Below are 15,749 nucleotides of genomic sequence, written 5' to 3' on the forward strand. Positions count from 1 at the left end.
ACAGTATGACAAACTGACAGACAAGTGGTGGAATGCAGTTCTAGCTAACATTTTTTACACAAATAATTCTTGAGTTATATGTTTTTGCATACTGTGCAAAGCCCTCATTCTTCAGTTTCCTATGCATGCTCTGCAAATTATATGCTTATGAAAGTTATTTATGTAGAAGATAAGTAATAAAATTTAAATGCCATATTTGAAATGTAAATATTATGTATCTAAAGATAAAGGAGTCCTGGTGTGGTGCTGTGGGTTAATGCGCCAGACTGCAAAGTCATTTAATTGCAAGGTTGACAGTTCAAGCTCACCAGCTGTTCCTTGGAAACCCTATACAGGGTTGCTGTGGGTCAGAATCAACTCGACGGTACTTAACAACAACAACAAAGATAAAGAAATTAAAAAGATACATTTATATTTCTATTTTTGGTCAATTTATTTATAGACAGATGACTCAATAAATAAGTTTGTCAAAAATTATAATGAATACTACCTGAGTACATTTAAAGTAAGCAACTATATTTCATAGTGTATAGATACCTCATTTAAAATTCAATCTAGTGTGTTTTATTTGAAGATTCGCTATTCTCATAGGCTGATGTTTAAAGAATAAAGGAATTTGAGAAAATCTAAAATTATTTCGAACCTTAGGTAGCTCAGAACTGGATTAGGTATCATCATGGATTCATGACAAACTCTGTTCATTGGTACAGGTGGGGCTTGCTTTATCTCTGTTTCTCTTCTTCTCTGTCTCTCTCTGTGTTTATTTTACAATTTTTATTATGTTTAAAGATCATTTAAAAACTACTTTGGATAAACCAAACCAAAGCAATAGAAAACTCAGAGAGCTTAAGCAACATCAGAGAGAATAATGCTAGCATCCTATATTATGACATGCAAATTTGTTTTAAGTCAAAAATACCATTAGAGTGAAAGAAAGAAAGCAAGAAATATAAAAAGATACTCACCAAAATCTTAACAATTCCAGGTATATCACATTCTAGCATCCTTACAATGTCACCTGCACATTCTTCCTTCAAGCAAATTTTTCCACTAAAACTCTGAGATTATAAGTAAAACAAAAAAACAACAACAAATATATATATGTATATAACAATACAGACAAATCACTGATTTTTAAATGTTATTATACTTCAGCAAATAAACAGTTAAAAGCATATGTTAGTAGATGAAAAACTGAAATAGATGAATAAACATTTTGAGAGCTACTCAAAGATGGTCCATTTCATGTATCAGTACATGTTTTATATAAAACACATGGCTGTACTTTTCTCCCTCATCATTTCTACTTCAAAATCTTCAAGTAGCTATACTGCAGCCAAAAGTATCTCCACTGCCCTAGGAAAAATGACTTTGAATAAAATATAATAATTAAGTAAGCATAATAAGGAGTACTAAATTTCTATCAGATACAAAAGCAAAAATGAAAATGTTGAGTCTCTTTATGTGACTTTGTGACTTTGGTATTTCCTCTGGTTAAATTAGTCACTTTTCTTTTACTTCTCTTTCTGAAATTGAGCAATAAGAAAAAATCATGTCCGTACAGTTAAAAAAAAAAGAAAAAAAGAAAAATTTACTGAAGAGTACCTACAGACTGCTTGAAAAAGTGAATGGTGGTGGTGGTTATGTGCTGTGGAGTCGGTTCCGACTCATAGCGACCCTATACAGGGTTTCTGAGGCTGTAAATCTTTATGGGAGCAGAAAGTCTCATCTTTCTCCCACAGAACAGCTGGTAGTTTCGAACTGCTAACCTTAAGGTTCACAGTCCAATCTTTAACCACTATGCTACAGCAATGCCTTATACAATAAATTTTATAGCTTATAATGTGAGTTCACATATTTCATCTGTTAATCCTCACAACAACCCTATGAAATATGTATTGTTATCTTCAATTTATTGCTCTGAAAAATGAGCCCCAGAGAGATTAAATTACTAGCCTACTGTAAGAAAAAAACATTTTTTTAAAGGCAGTAAGGCAATAAATGTCTCAAATTGGACTTGAACTCAGAGGTCCCAATTCCCAATGCAGTGATGTTTCTACTACATCACAATTGCTTTATAAGGGTTTGCACAATGTAACACTATAAAACCAAACATTATAGACCCAATTTAATGTCACTACCTCACTAAAGAGTAACATAAAATTGGGCATTGGATTCCATTTTACTTTTGGCAAAGAATTACATTTAGTTATAAGACTTTGTTGTTGTTATTAAGTGCCATCAAGTCGGTTTCAACTCATAGCGACCCTGTATAGGATTTCCAAGGAGCAGCTGGTAGGTTTGAACTGCCGACCTTGTCATTCACAGCCCAGTACTGATCCACAGCACCACATTATAAGACATTGGGTAAGTATAAATAATTCCATATATTTTTTTGAGTACTATAAATCTTATCATTGTTCTATACTTCTAAAAAATTTTGTTCTTAAAATTATATTATTAGCCTTTCTATGTATTAATTAAGCAAATCTGTTCTTTGATTTGGAGCCCTGGTGTGGTGCTGTGGGCTAATGCGTCAGACTGCAAATTCATTTGAACTGCAAGGTCAGTGGTTCAAGCTCACCAGCTACTCCTTGGAAACCCTATACAGGGGTCGCTATGGGTTGGAATCGACTCAACGGCACTTAACAACAACAACATTCTTTGATTTGGAGTCCTAGTATAGCATTGTAGGATAACTACTGGACTGCTTACCAAAAGGTTGGCAGTTCAGACCCACCAGCCATTCCTCAGAAACTCTATATACAGAGGGCCATATGAGTGAGAACTGACTCTTGACAGAACTCAGCAACAATATTCTTTGTCTGGAGTTCTGGTGTGGTGCTGTGATGCTGTAATATAGGCACTGGACTGCTAACTGCATGGTCAGCAGTCCCACCAGCTGCTCCCTGGAAACCGTATACAAGGTCTCTATGAGTTGGAACCAACTCGATGGCACTTAACAACAAAAACAACATTCTTTCATTTTATCTCCTTTATGCTACTAGCTGGAGTCCTGGTGTGGCGCTGTGGGTTAATGTGCCAGACTGCAAAGCTGTTTGAACTGCAAGGTCAGTGGCTCAAGCTCATCAGCCACTCCTTGGAATCCCTATACAGGGTCGCTATGGATCAGAACCGACTCAATGGCATTTAACAATAACATGCTACTATCCACATCGATATTGCCATTCTTAGAAATAAACTTCCAGAAGAAAACGAATCTATGGAAATCACTGAGCAAAAACGAAGTAGCTGAGTATCCCATACACAGAGTTGTTTAATAAATGGTGATAATGAATGGGAAAGTGGAAAGAAGAGCAGAATTGAGAAAAGGAAGGGAAAAAAGGAACCAAATTTTTAAAGGGGAAAGATGGAACATGCAAATAAGAAGAAATGAAAAGGCAAGAGAAAAAGGGTGAAAGAGGAAGAAATGCAGTAGTAAAATTATAAAAAGGAAAAGCAAAGCTAATACCTGATCATTTTCACCAGGATATTTTAAGTTTTTGAACCTTTTCCAACAAATTTTATGGAAATAAATACAGCAGCTTTTACTGCACATTAACTGAACAAATCCCTGGAAAAGAATAAAAGTAAACTGTTGAGATGGATATAGTTCATGTAGCTACAAAAAATATTACCGTAAGTCACTTTTAAAAATTCCAACTCTCAATGAGTGAAACATAGCATCAATAATTTATCCACAACCAAAAAATGTGAAAGTTATTTTTTACATTATGATAGTCAGAAAATGTAGTCCTCCCAAAACAACAACAGCAACAACAAAAATAGGCAATAATTTGAGTGAGTCGATGTAATATTTCGCATATACTTATATCAAAAAGTCTGTATCCTTAATCTTCTCCTCTTCACCTGTATTACCACTAAAATTATACTAAATACTCTGTCTAAGCAGCAGTTGAGTGCATGACAATATGGTAACATTTATCGGTTTACTTTTATAATTATATTTAAATACTCAGCTAATTGTTAACTACAGTACCTTATAACTGGTGTTCTGTAAAATGTCAGCTTCACAAGATCGCTCACAATCTAGGTAACTGCAAATAGTTTGCCTCATTATATTACTTTCAGATGTCTTGATAAAATTACTGAGAAGATCCTAAATTTGAAAAATGGAGAAAATCTTTATGAATCAACATAAATTAAGACTACAACATTCCCAATATTTTATCTTAGATAATATGTTCATGTCATATTCCATTTATAAGGATAAATTTTACAAGTATATATTGTTTAAATAGTAATAGAACAGATTTCCTTCATTCAACATAAACAACATATATTGTTGTTAAGTGTCACTGAGTTGGTTTAGATTCAGTGAACCTATACGGGATTTTGAGGCTGTAAATCTTTTTGGAAACATAAAGCCTCATCTTTTTCCTGAGGTAGGATTAGCAGGCTTGAACTGCTGATTCTGTGGTTCACAGTGCAGTACTTATCCTGCAGAGCTACCACACTCACAAAAAATTAATGTTGTTGTGAAGTGTCATCTAGTTGTTTCTGACTCATAGCAACACTGTATAGGGTTTCCAAGGAACAGCTGGTGGATTTGAATTGCCAACCTTGTGGTGAACAGTTCAGTGTGTTTATCCTATAGTGCCACACGAAGACTCCGAACAATGTATGTTGTTGTTGTTAGGTGCCATCAACTCGGCACTGACTCATAGTGACCCTGTGCACAACAGAACAAAACACTGCCTGGACCCGTGCCAACCTCACAATCATTGCTAACCTGAGTCCATTGCTGCTGCCGCTGTACTAATCCATTTTGTTGGGGTCTTTCTTTTTTTCTTTGACCCTCCACTTTACCAAATATTATATCCTTCTCCAGGGACTGGTCCCTCCTAATAACATGTCACAAGTAGGAGAGACAAGTCTGGCCATCCTGGATTCTAAGGAGCACTCTGGTTGCACTTCTTCCAACACAGATTTGTTTGTTCTTTTGGCAGTCCATGGTACTTTTAATACTCTCCACCACCACCACAGCTCAAATACATCAATTCTTCTACAGTCTTCCTTACTCACTGTCCAGCTTTCACATGCATATGAGGTTATTGAAAATACCATGGCTTTGGTTAAGTGCACTTTAGTCCTCATACTGACATCTTTACTCTTCAACACTTTAAAGAGGTCTTGTGCAGAAGATTTGCCTAATGCAATACGTAGTTCAATTTCTTGACTACTGTTTCCATAAATGTTGATGGTTGATCAAACAGAATAAAGTCTTTGACAACTTCAATCTATTCAATGTGTTGTTGTGAAGAGCCGTCGAGTCAGTTCTGACCCATAGCGACCTTGTATAGGGTTTCCAAGGAGGACCTGGTAAGCTTGAACCACTGACCTTGTAGTTCAAACAGCTTTGCAGTCTGGCGCATTAACCCACATTGCCACACCAGGACTCCAGAATTTAGGCAGGGCCTAAATTAGAAATATCATATACCCATGTGATACTGTGGGTTAATGCGCTGTACTGCAAACTTGGTTAGAATTACAAGGTTAGTGGTTCAAGCTCGCCAGCCTCTCCTTAGAAACCTCATTCAGGGTCACTATGGGTCAGAACAGACTCGATGACACATAACAACAACAATAAAATAACAACTGAACAAAAATGTGAATGAGAGAAATCTATGTTTGAAACTTTCTTTTTCCTATACTAATCCATAATAATCATAATACCTGGCAGATTCCTATCAAGAATGACCTGTTCTGATTAAAGAGATTTAACAAATCACTGGGTTCTAGGAGACTCTTTCCTGGGACTGACTCCCAGGACACCATGTTGGCTGTGGTATTACTAAGTAGCAGAATATGTCATTCATTGATATATTGGGAAGAAATAGAGAAAAAAAAAAAATGCCTCCAATGTCCAAAGTCACAATTTGGAATGCATTTTCCTATTTTAAAATAATGATTAAATGTAGATGGAACATAATCTTCAGGCCTAAGGTACAGAGATACTAGAAAGTCAAAAGATACTATTTAAAATGAAGAAACTGAAAAAAAATCTACATTAAAAAAAAAAGGTGCATATCAAAAGAAAATGGCTAGGAAGTGAGATAATTACTTCAAAGAAGAAGGAACTGCAGGAAGGGAGTACAGACTAGCTACTATTTTACATAAAATCTTATAATAAAAATTTATTTTTGAGCTGAACACCAGTTTTAAAAAATAATTCACCAAGAAAGTCTTGATAATAAAGGAAACTAGTTTTAAAGGAGGTGAAAAAAGAGTAAACCCATCAATATCAAGTAGAAACTATTTTACATAAGTAAAAACTTCAGTAATTAAAAAAATACATATATAATGATTATATTATTCAATCAAAGAAAACAGCTATATGATCATTTTGACAGATTCCAAAAGAAAAGTGCCTTCTTATTATACTGATAACTGAGTCATGTAAACATATTCCACTGTGACTGGAGATTTATCTCTTTCTTCTTTGACCCAATTCTTTCCCATATATTTTGAAATGTTATTAAAATGTTGAGTTACAACTTACTGATGAATTGAATTTTTTATTTTTATAACATGTCCCTCTTTACTTTGAGAATTGCTTTAGGCCTAATAGTATATAATTTGCTTAATATAAAGTTAAGTTAAAAAAAATTGCTACAAAGTCATGTTGTTGTTAAGTACCACGGAGTCGATTCCAACTCATAGTGACCTTATACAAGGTTTCCAAGTAGCAACTGGTTTGAACCACCGACCTTGTGGTTTACAGTCCAGTGCTGATCCTACAGCGTCACATCAAATTCAATTTGAAAATATGAAGCTATTATTTCTTGATATATCCTCCATCTAGGTCTATACATTTCTGAAGGCAGTGTTTCCATCTCTCTAATCCTTCCTGAAGAACACTGTGCTTTTTAGTTTATTCCATAAAAAAACGGCAGTATCTGAAGGATTCAAATTGTGTTCCTTTTAAATGTTCTTTTACAGTTTAAAAAGAACACAATTTGAATCCTTCAGGAACAAAAAGTAGCCTGAAGGGGTAAGTTCAAGGCTGTATAGAGAATGGGTTAAGTTCTCTGTCGGGGACTGGCCTCGACATAGGGGTTAGGTTCACGAGGAGGAGATACCTGGCGGCAATAAAGATATACACAGACAGACAGAAAGAGGGGGACAACGAGGCACCCCAAAGCCAGGGTGGATGCATCACTGGTGGGCAGGCTTGGGACTACAGGCATCGTGGCCTCTGCAGGCAGCAACTCACTGCCCTGCAATCTTTACTCCATGCCCTCCATCTTGTAATGTACTGCAATCTTTACTGCATGCCCTCCAACCTGTAATGCACTACAATCTTTACTGCATGCCCTCCCACCTGTAATGCACACCTGGGGAGGCCCAGGCCTCTGTTTTATTTAGGGGAGGAGCTTCACACCAAGCTGGGAGGGACTTAGGCAAGGTACAGCTAACATCAGTACTTTTCCAGACATTCAGGTAACTTTACATCGTACTTCGCTGGTTGGAATCCCAGGCCAGCAACTTTGATTCTCAGGCTCAATTATCAGATCTATAGCCCCTGAGCTAAGTTGGGGGAAGGTGAGAGGTAAGGACAAAAGCTTGGGCGGAGTCCTGCTGCTTTGGCTTCCTGAGCCAGGTTTTCAGGAACTTGGCTGAATAGCTAACACTTGGGAGGATGGCTTTTTTGCCTGTAGAACAAAGAACTGTGAAGTAGCTAAGATGTTTTTAGTTAATCCTTTGGAGGAAGGCTTGACCTTGCAACTTTTACGGTCTGGGCTTTTAGGAAAATATCACATTTATCTGTGGATTATCAAGGGCCCCATGTATTAAATAAATACATGTAACTGAACACTAAGATGAAAAACAATTTGCTATTGACTGCCAGTGGCCTCATTTGTTACACTCGGGCCTATAGGGCCTCGAACCTCTGACCAAGATTACACGGTCTACAACAGTTCTCCAACAAAATTATTCTAGAATAGCCCTGGCTCAGAGTCAGCAGTTTGAAACTACTAGTGGTTCTGCCGGAGAGAGGTGAGGCTTTCTACTGTCATAAAGATTTACAGCCTTGGAAAGCCTATGCAGGATCACTATGAGTCAGAACCGATTCCACGGCATATAACCACTACCACCACAGCTAAAGAATTCCTTGACTGTTGCTTCCATAAGTGTTGATAGACAATCTGAGCAAAATAAAGTCTTTGACAACTTCAATCCTTTCTCCATTTATATGGATGTTACTTATTGGTCCAGTGTTGAGGATTTTTGTTTTCTTTATGTTGAAATGCAATCCATACCAAAGATTGTTTGAGGATTACGGTATTTTCAGTAACCTCATATACATACAAAAGTTGTACAGTGAGTAAGGAAGACAGAAGAAGAATTGATGCATTTGAGTTATGGTGTTAGAGGAGAATACTAAAAGTACTATGGACTACCAAAAGAATAAACCAATCTGTATTAGAAGGACAGCCAGAATGCTCCTTGGAAGCCAAAATGGGCAGACTTCATCTCTTGTGCTTCAGACATATCAGGAGGGACCAGTCTCTGGTGAAGGATATCATGTTTGGTAAAGTGAAGGGTCAGAGAAAAACAGGAAGACACCCAACAAGATGGATTGGCACAGGGGCAGCAGTGATGGGCACCAACGTATCAATGATTGTGAGGTTAGAGCAGAGCCAGCAATATTTGCTTCTGTTGTGCACAGGGTTGCTATGTGTCAGTACTGACTCAATAGCACCTACCAACACCAACACCATTAAAGATTAAGCAAGCGCTTTGTCATGACAGAAAAAAATTCATTGATACAAGTTTCCTGTCCTTTTTCTCAACAATGCTGTTTTCAATGTTCTTAACATTTCTTCAAAGTAAGTCTCTTGATTGTCTGTGTCCTTCAAGAGAATCTATTAAGATTAACCTTTTGGAATCCTGCCAAATGGTGACAAAAAACCTCTAAGCTAGCTCTCTGCCTTAAATTTAACTGGCTCAGCAGATTCCCTTGAATGTGTGGCACTATAGGATAAGCACTAACCGCAAGGTCAGTTTGAACTGCAAGTTGATGGTTCAACTCACCAGCTGCTCCTCAGAAACAATACCCAGGGTCACTATGAGTCAGAACCAACTTGACGGCACTTAACAACAACAAGAAGCAGATTCCCTCAGAAGCCAATGTCCTTTTGTAGGCACCCTAACAAGACTAAGAAAGGTATATTACTGAGAGAACTTGTCTGCAGCATACCCTGATGCAGAAATATGTTTAAATACATTTTGTTTGGAATAAGTTCATACATGTATTAACTGGGATCCTAGTAACAATACTTTTTGACTTACCTTACACGAGGTATCTGGTTGAATGACATTTTTTCCAAACATTTATGTTAAGCCTTATAGGAGCCTCACATTTCAGCTGTCTTTTGTAAATAATATATATGTGTGTGATTGTTATTTTAATTTTACCCATAAAAAAACTTTATATTGTCTTTTTTTAGGGTATATAGTATAGTTAGTTGTAACATTACTATTTTTATATTTCAGAGTCCTGGTTGTGGCGCTGTTGGCTAGTGCATCAGACTGTAAAATTGTTTGAACTGCAAGGTCGGTGGTTCAAGCCTACCAGCTGCTCCTTGGAAACCCTATATAGGTTCGTTATGGGTCATAATTGACTTGACAGCACTTAACAAAAATAACATTGTTATATTTGAATTTAAATCTAATTTTTACAATTGGCTTTCACATTATACTGCCAATTCTATGTTTCATTTTCTCTGTTACCTTGTTTTGAGTTCATTATTTCTAATTATTCTATTTTGCTCCTTCTTTAGTTTGGAGGTATGCTTTCTTTTACTATATTTTTAGTGATTATCCTAGAAATTACAACATCCAATCTTTACTTTCTGAAAATAAACTCAACGTCCTGAAAATAAACTCAACATCCATTTACTGTTGTTGTTAAGTACCATAAAGTTGGAACCGACTCATAGCAACTCTGTGTAGGGTTTCTGAGGATATAATTCTTTATGGGAGTAGAAAGCCTCAGAGTGGCTGATGTGTTCAAACTATAGACTGTGTTGTCCACAGTCCAGAGCTTATCCTACAGAGCCACTGTGTAGCCTTTTTTGAAAAAACAACATGATAAAGATAATCTGTTTTGAATAAAAAGCCAAAATCATAAGTATGAAGAAGTTAATATTGAAATCAGAGGAGATGAAGATCTTAAATATTACCAACAAAAAAATTAAATAAATATATTATATATAATAAGGAATAAGCACAATAATAAGACAAGTGAAAATATCATCATAGTTTAAGATGATGTGACTGCTTACTTAAAAATTGTGTATTTAAAATATTCAATTGAAAATCTGTTTGCTCTACATAAATAGACATGCAAGCTGAACAAATGTGGAAAGACAATGGGATTGTTGTTGTTGTTAAGAGCCATCTAGTCAGTTACGACTCATAGCATCCCCATATATGATTTCTGAAGCTATAAATTCTTTGTGAGAACAGAAAGTCCCATCTTTCTCCTGCAGAAAAAAATGGCTGGTAGTCTGGAATACTGACCTTATGATTTATAGTCCGGTGCTTATCCTACAGAGCCATATACAGAGATTTGACAATGGATATCTCTATATATGTATTTATATGTGGGGTAAATATATTTGTGACTATTGTAGAGTACACAGGGGACAAAGCTATGAAAACTTCTTAGCCATAACTAAAAACCTTGAGTGACTAGCTCTAGGGGTTTAGTACCACAGACTCATGTACATCAAGGTCAACTGACACAACATAATCCACAAAGACAATGTTTCACAGTTTTGGTAGCAAAGTGGTTACGAGTCAAGTTGTTAACCTCAAGTTCAGCAGTTCGAAACTACCAGCTATTCCTCCGGAGAAAGATGAGGCTTTCTGCTCACATAAAGAGTTACAGCCTCAAAACACTATGCAGGGTCACTATGAATCAGAACCAACTCACAGCACACCACCACTTTAGTAGTCTTGTACGAAATCATCTAAGGTGCAACTTTTGGTCCCTACCTGTACAGAGTAAAGAGAGTAAAGCAAACCAAACACATACAAACAATTAGTCCAGTGGACTAATAGACCATGCAAGCCCCAACCTCCATGATCCTGACACCTGAAGAACTAGATGGTGCCCAGCTCCACTACTGACCGCTCTGAAAGAGATCATAGTAGAAGCTCCTGGACAGAGTCGAAAAAAATGTGGAACAAAACTCAAAATCATAGAAACAAAAACAAAAATGTGTTTACTGGTCTGATAGGAACAGGTGAAACCCCTAATACTATGGCCCCTAGTCAGCCTTCAAACCTGGAACTGAACTCACCCCATGGCTCAACGTTCAGCCAAACAGTAGACAGGTCTATAAGGTGAACAAGAATGCCATGAAGACATGCACTCCTTTTAACAATGTCATAGTACCTTTCTCACTACTCCCATGTGCTTTATCGTTTCAGTCCATCCTTCTTTCCTATCCTTTCCAGCCTTCTGTGCTTATACCTGGACAAATGCTGTCCTTTTGAGCTCATGTGCTTGCTTGGTCTAACGAGTGCATTATCTCCATAGGTGGCTTTAGCAAACAGAAATGTATTGTCTCACAGTTATGAAGCTAGAAGTCCACACTCAGGGCACTGGCTCTAGGGGAAGACTTTCTCTGTAGGCTCTGAGGGAAGGTCTTTGCTCCTTTACAGCTTCTAGTCTTTGGTTCCTTGGTAATCTTCATCTGTACTGTCCACTCTCTTTGCGCTTCCTTTTCTTGCCTAATCTGCCCTTGTTATATCCGAAAGATAACTGGTTTTAGACAAACCCTACACTGATATGTTATCACTATATAACAAAGGTCTATTTCTAAATGAAATTACATTCATGGTATAGGGACTTGGAATTTACAAAACATATTTTGGGGGCACACAAATATTGAGAAAATCACAATGCAATGTATTTCCAAATTATAAATCAGTGTGTAGAGCACCAAGCCTTTTAATCAAAATAAAAAGTATACCTCTCTAGAAAGACATAAATGAACATGTTAAAAATGGTTTCTCCATTTATGGAAATATGGATGAATTTATTTTTAATCTTAGAACATTTTTAGATTTTTTAATTTTCTTGAACTAAGCATTTATTACTTTGGTAATTTAAGTGAACAACAGGAATAATGATAAATATAGTTATTAAAAAGATGTTAAGTACTAACATTTTGCTCTGTTAGTACTGGGATAGTACTATTATTAACCTTCTTGTTATTTGGAAATGCACACAGCTACCTGACTTCTCTATTTGTTGAATCACACATTTTGCACTATATAATGCAATCAAGATTGTTTCTTATTAAAGAAAAACTAATTTCTCATAAAAGAATTTGCTTGCTATAGAATGTAAGTTGATATAAACATTATAAAAGATGACTCTGATTAATTCCAAATGAAAAACCCTGAAAATATATTATTCTTAATTTCTTACTTTAAAAGTTGTAGGTAAATCATCATCTTCTGTAGGATCTATGTCAAACCAATAATCATTTGAATCTTCTATTTCATGTAAACTTTTATGAAACTCTAGCAGTCCTCCATTATATCTAGAAGGAATTTTTAAAATAAGGTTAGCTTGAATAGAACTGGAATGAGTTAATCAATTAGACACCAACCAAATCCATTCCTATCAAGTCAATTCTGACTCATAGCACCCCAGAGCTGCCACATATTTCTCCCACAAAGTGGCTGGTGGGCTCAAACCATTGACCTTTCAGTTAACAGTTGAACACTTAACCACTGTGCTACCAGGGCTCAGCCATATGATAAGAGGGTCAGAGAAAAAGAGAAAGACCCCCCAATGAGATGTATTGGCCAAGTGGCAGCATCGATGGACTCAAGCGTGGCAACAGTAGTGAGGTTGGCCAAGGATCAGGCAGTGTTTCGTTCTGTGCATATGGTCACTATGTGTCGGTACCGACTCGATGGCACCTAACAAAAACAACAACAAACCAATGGATAAATATAAGGCTGAACAGGGAAATGTTTACTGATATATGACAACTGTTTTGCATTTCCCTAGAAATTTTCGTAGCAAGGACACCTGAGATACTAAGTCTTAAGTAGCTGCTGAGATGCTTCTTGAAACTTCAATACATCAATGACTAACAGTAAGTGAGGTGGAAATTTCTTTCTAGATTATTAAAGGGGTCCAAAGGCTCATAGAGATGAGAATGTTAGAATGGGTTTATTAAATAAGACTGTAGAACCCACCACACTCCTATGCTCCCTTGAAAGGTCCAGAGGATACTCCATTTGTGAATATAATAAGGACACAGTGGGAAAGAGGCCACCCCTGTCCTTGAGAAGCTCAATAATGACTGCCTTCAGTAAGCCAGGGATAAAACTAAAGATGTTGCCATATAACTTACCTTTCCTGAGCACAGATTTCTAGTGTCAATAATCTGGAAAATGCATTATTTTCAAGGCACATCAAGGAGGGACAGCACTATATATTCTTTGTCTTATTATAAACCCAATTGACTTTGAGAGTTGATTCTGATTCATGGTGACCTTATGTGTATTAGATTAGAACTGTACTCTATAGGGTCTTCAATAGCTTATTTTTCAGAAATAGTTCAACAGGATTTTCTTACAAAGTGCCTCTGGATGTACCTGATCCTCTAACCTCTTGATTAGCAGCCAAGCAAGTTAACTGTATGCACTGTCCAGTGAGTCCTGACTTGATGAAGGCTATGTTAATTCTCCTACTTTATCTCAATATAGATTGAAGGGGATTTTATCAGCTTGATATTTAACAAGGCATGACACTGACCCATCATGTGAATCAGACCTATTGAGCAGGAAATACGAAGTCCTCTGGATACTCTAGGAAAAACCGTACATGTCAGAGAATGGGAGAGATAAACCTTACAAATAATCAGGGACCTGCCTCATAGGTGATATTTTTAGGGACTTATTGTTAGGGACCAGCAGTTTTCATAGGATTAACAAAAATAAACTGATCTCAATCAAACATTATTTCCTTGGCAAAGCTTCTGATTCCTAGAACCAGACTGTGGCTCCATTAGAGATTATGATTGTTCTCAGTATTTTCCTTCATAGTCCTTTTCATATTTCATAAGTGATTATTTACATGATTGATTATTGAATTAAGGTCTATATGCTTCCCTATACTGTAAGTTACCAGAGTATGAAATCTATTTTTTAAGCCAAACACCTAGAACAATGCCTGGAATATGATGTTTAGCCAATAATATGAATATCGATGCTACAACTGATTAAAGATCTCCATATAGGTCCTATCCATAAAAGACCCTTGCCCAATTTCACTTTCTTAAATTATGTAATCATTAATACTCCCCAAACTCAACATCTAGACACTTTCAATTCTTTATGAACACATTCACACTTTATAAGCCTATTCTAAGTTAGTGATCATAGTATTAATAATTACAACTATCACTTTTTTATTGTTGTTAGGTGCCATTGAGTTGGTTCCAACTCATAGTAACTCTATGAACAACAGAACAAAACATTGTCCAGTCCTGCACTATCCTCACAATTGTTATGTTGGAGCCCATTGCTACTGTGATGTGTCAATCAATCTCTTTGGGGGTCTCCCTCTTTTTCACAGACCCTCTACTTCACCAAATATGAGGACTGGTCCCTCCTGACAACATGGCTTCTAAGAAACATTCTGGCTGTACTTCCTCCAAGACAGATTTGTTTGTTCTTCTGACAGTCCATAGTACTTTTAATAGTCAATCACTCATTTATTATTGTCTGTCTTGGGAACTGTGATAATCACTATATCATCCTTATAAGGTAAGCACTACAAGGGGGCTTCACAAAGTTTGTAAAAAAAATTCTTTAATTCCATTTTTTCATGAACTTTTTGAAACACCCTGGTATTCTTAGTTACATTTTATATATCAAAAATACAATACAAAAAAGTGTATACATATAATACAATATGGTAACATTAAGTTTCCTAAGGACATAGATTAGGTAGCTAGTAGAAAATATATTTGAACCCAGATCTGTTAAACTCTGAAGACATCCTGGTATGGTGCTCTAAAATAAGCACTGGACTGCTAACCACAAGGATGTAATTCAAACCCACCAGCTGCTACTTGGAAACCTTATACAGGGTCGCTATGAGTCATAACTAACTCAATGGTACTTAACAACAACAACAATGTCTTTGCTATTCAGGCTTTCATTGCCATAGCCTGAAAATAAGTTTGATATTTAATACTCTCAAGTTCATTCAGAAATTATTGCCTATAGTAAAAGATGAAGAAGAAAAGACCAAATCAATAGAACACAGATGCCTGATATCTGTAAAGCCTCATAAAGCCTTTACAGATCCCTGATTATCTATAAATCCTCATTCCCACTGCTGCTTCATACTGGAAGTTGACAGACAAGATCTACTAATTCATTAAAATTCTTACCTTTTCTGAGCACATCGAAGTAAACCACGTCCAAAATATACTAAGGACATAAAGTTTTCACAAATTTCATTTTCTTGAATCATTATCTTCATCACCAGAAATTTACTCTCAGCTTCTAAATAATCCTGTAGTAACATAAATCCAAGTTTGACAAATGGGAAAGGCATTTGTTCTTCTTTTGCAATAAACTATTATTTCCTAAAGGAGCTCTGGTAGAGTAGTGGTTACGAATCGGGCTGCGAACCTCAGGGGCAGCAGTTCGAAACTACAAGCTGTTCCGCGGGAGAA

General features: G+C 36.5%; 1 protein-coding gene across 1 annotated transcript in view; it reads right to left on the reverse strand.

The window, feature by feature from the left end:
• The window catches only part of DZIP3 (DAZ interacting zinc finger protein 3), a 115,608-nt gene that overhangs the window by 78,457 nt on the left and 21,402 nt on the right, over positions 1 to 15,749 (reverse strand). Inside the window, exons 6-10 of the mRNA XM_006873318.1 lie at positions 15,462 to 15,586; positions 12,473 to 12,587; positions 4,001 to 4,120; positions 3,473 to 3,574; positions 966 to 1,058 (exon numbers count right to left, since the gene is read on the reverse strand). Of these exons, the coding sequence (XP_006873380.1) occupies positions 966 to 1,058; positions 3,473 to 3,574; positions 4,001 to 4,120; positions 12,473 to 12,587; positions 15,462 to 15,586 (555 nt within the window). The remainder of the gene's footprint in view (positions 1 to 965; positions 1,059 to 3,472; positions 3,575 to 4,000; positions 4,121 to 12,472; positions 12,588 to 15,461; positions 15,587 to 15,749) is intronic.

This window comes from Chrysochloris asiatica, unplaced genomic scaffold (assembly GCF_000296735.1).
Source record: "Chrysochloris asiatica unplaced genomic scaffold, ChrAsi1.0 scaffold00236, whole genome shotgun sequence".
In the NCBI taxonomy this organism is placed as follows: Eukaryota; Metazoa; Chordata; class Mammalia; order Afrosoricida; family Chrysochloridae; genus Chrysochloris; species Chrysochloris asiatica.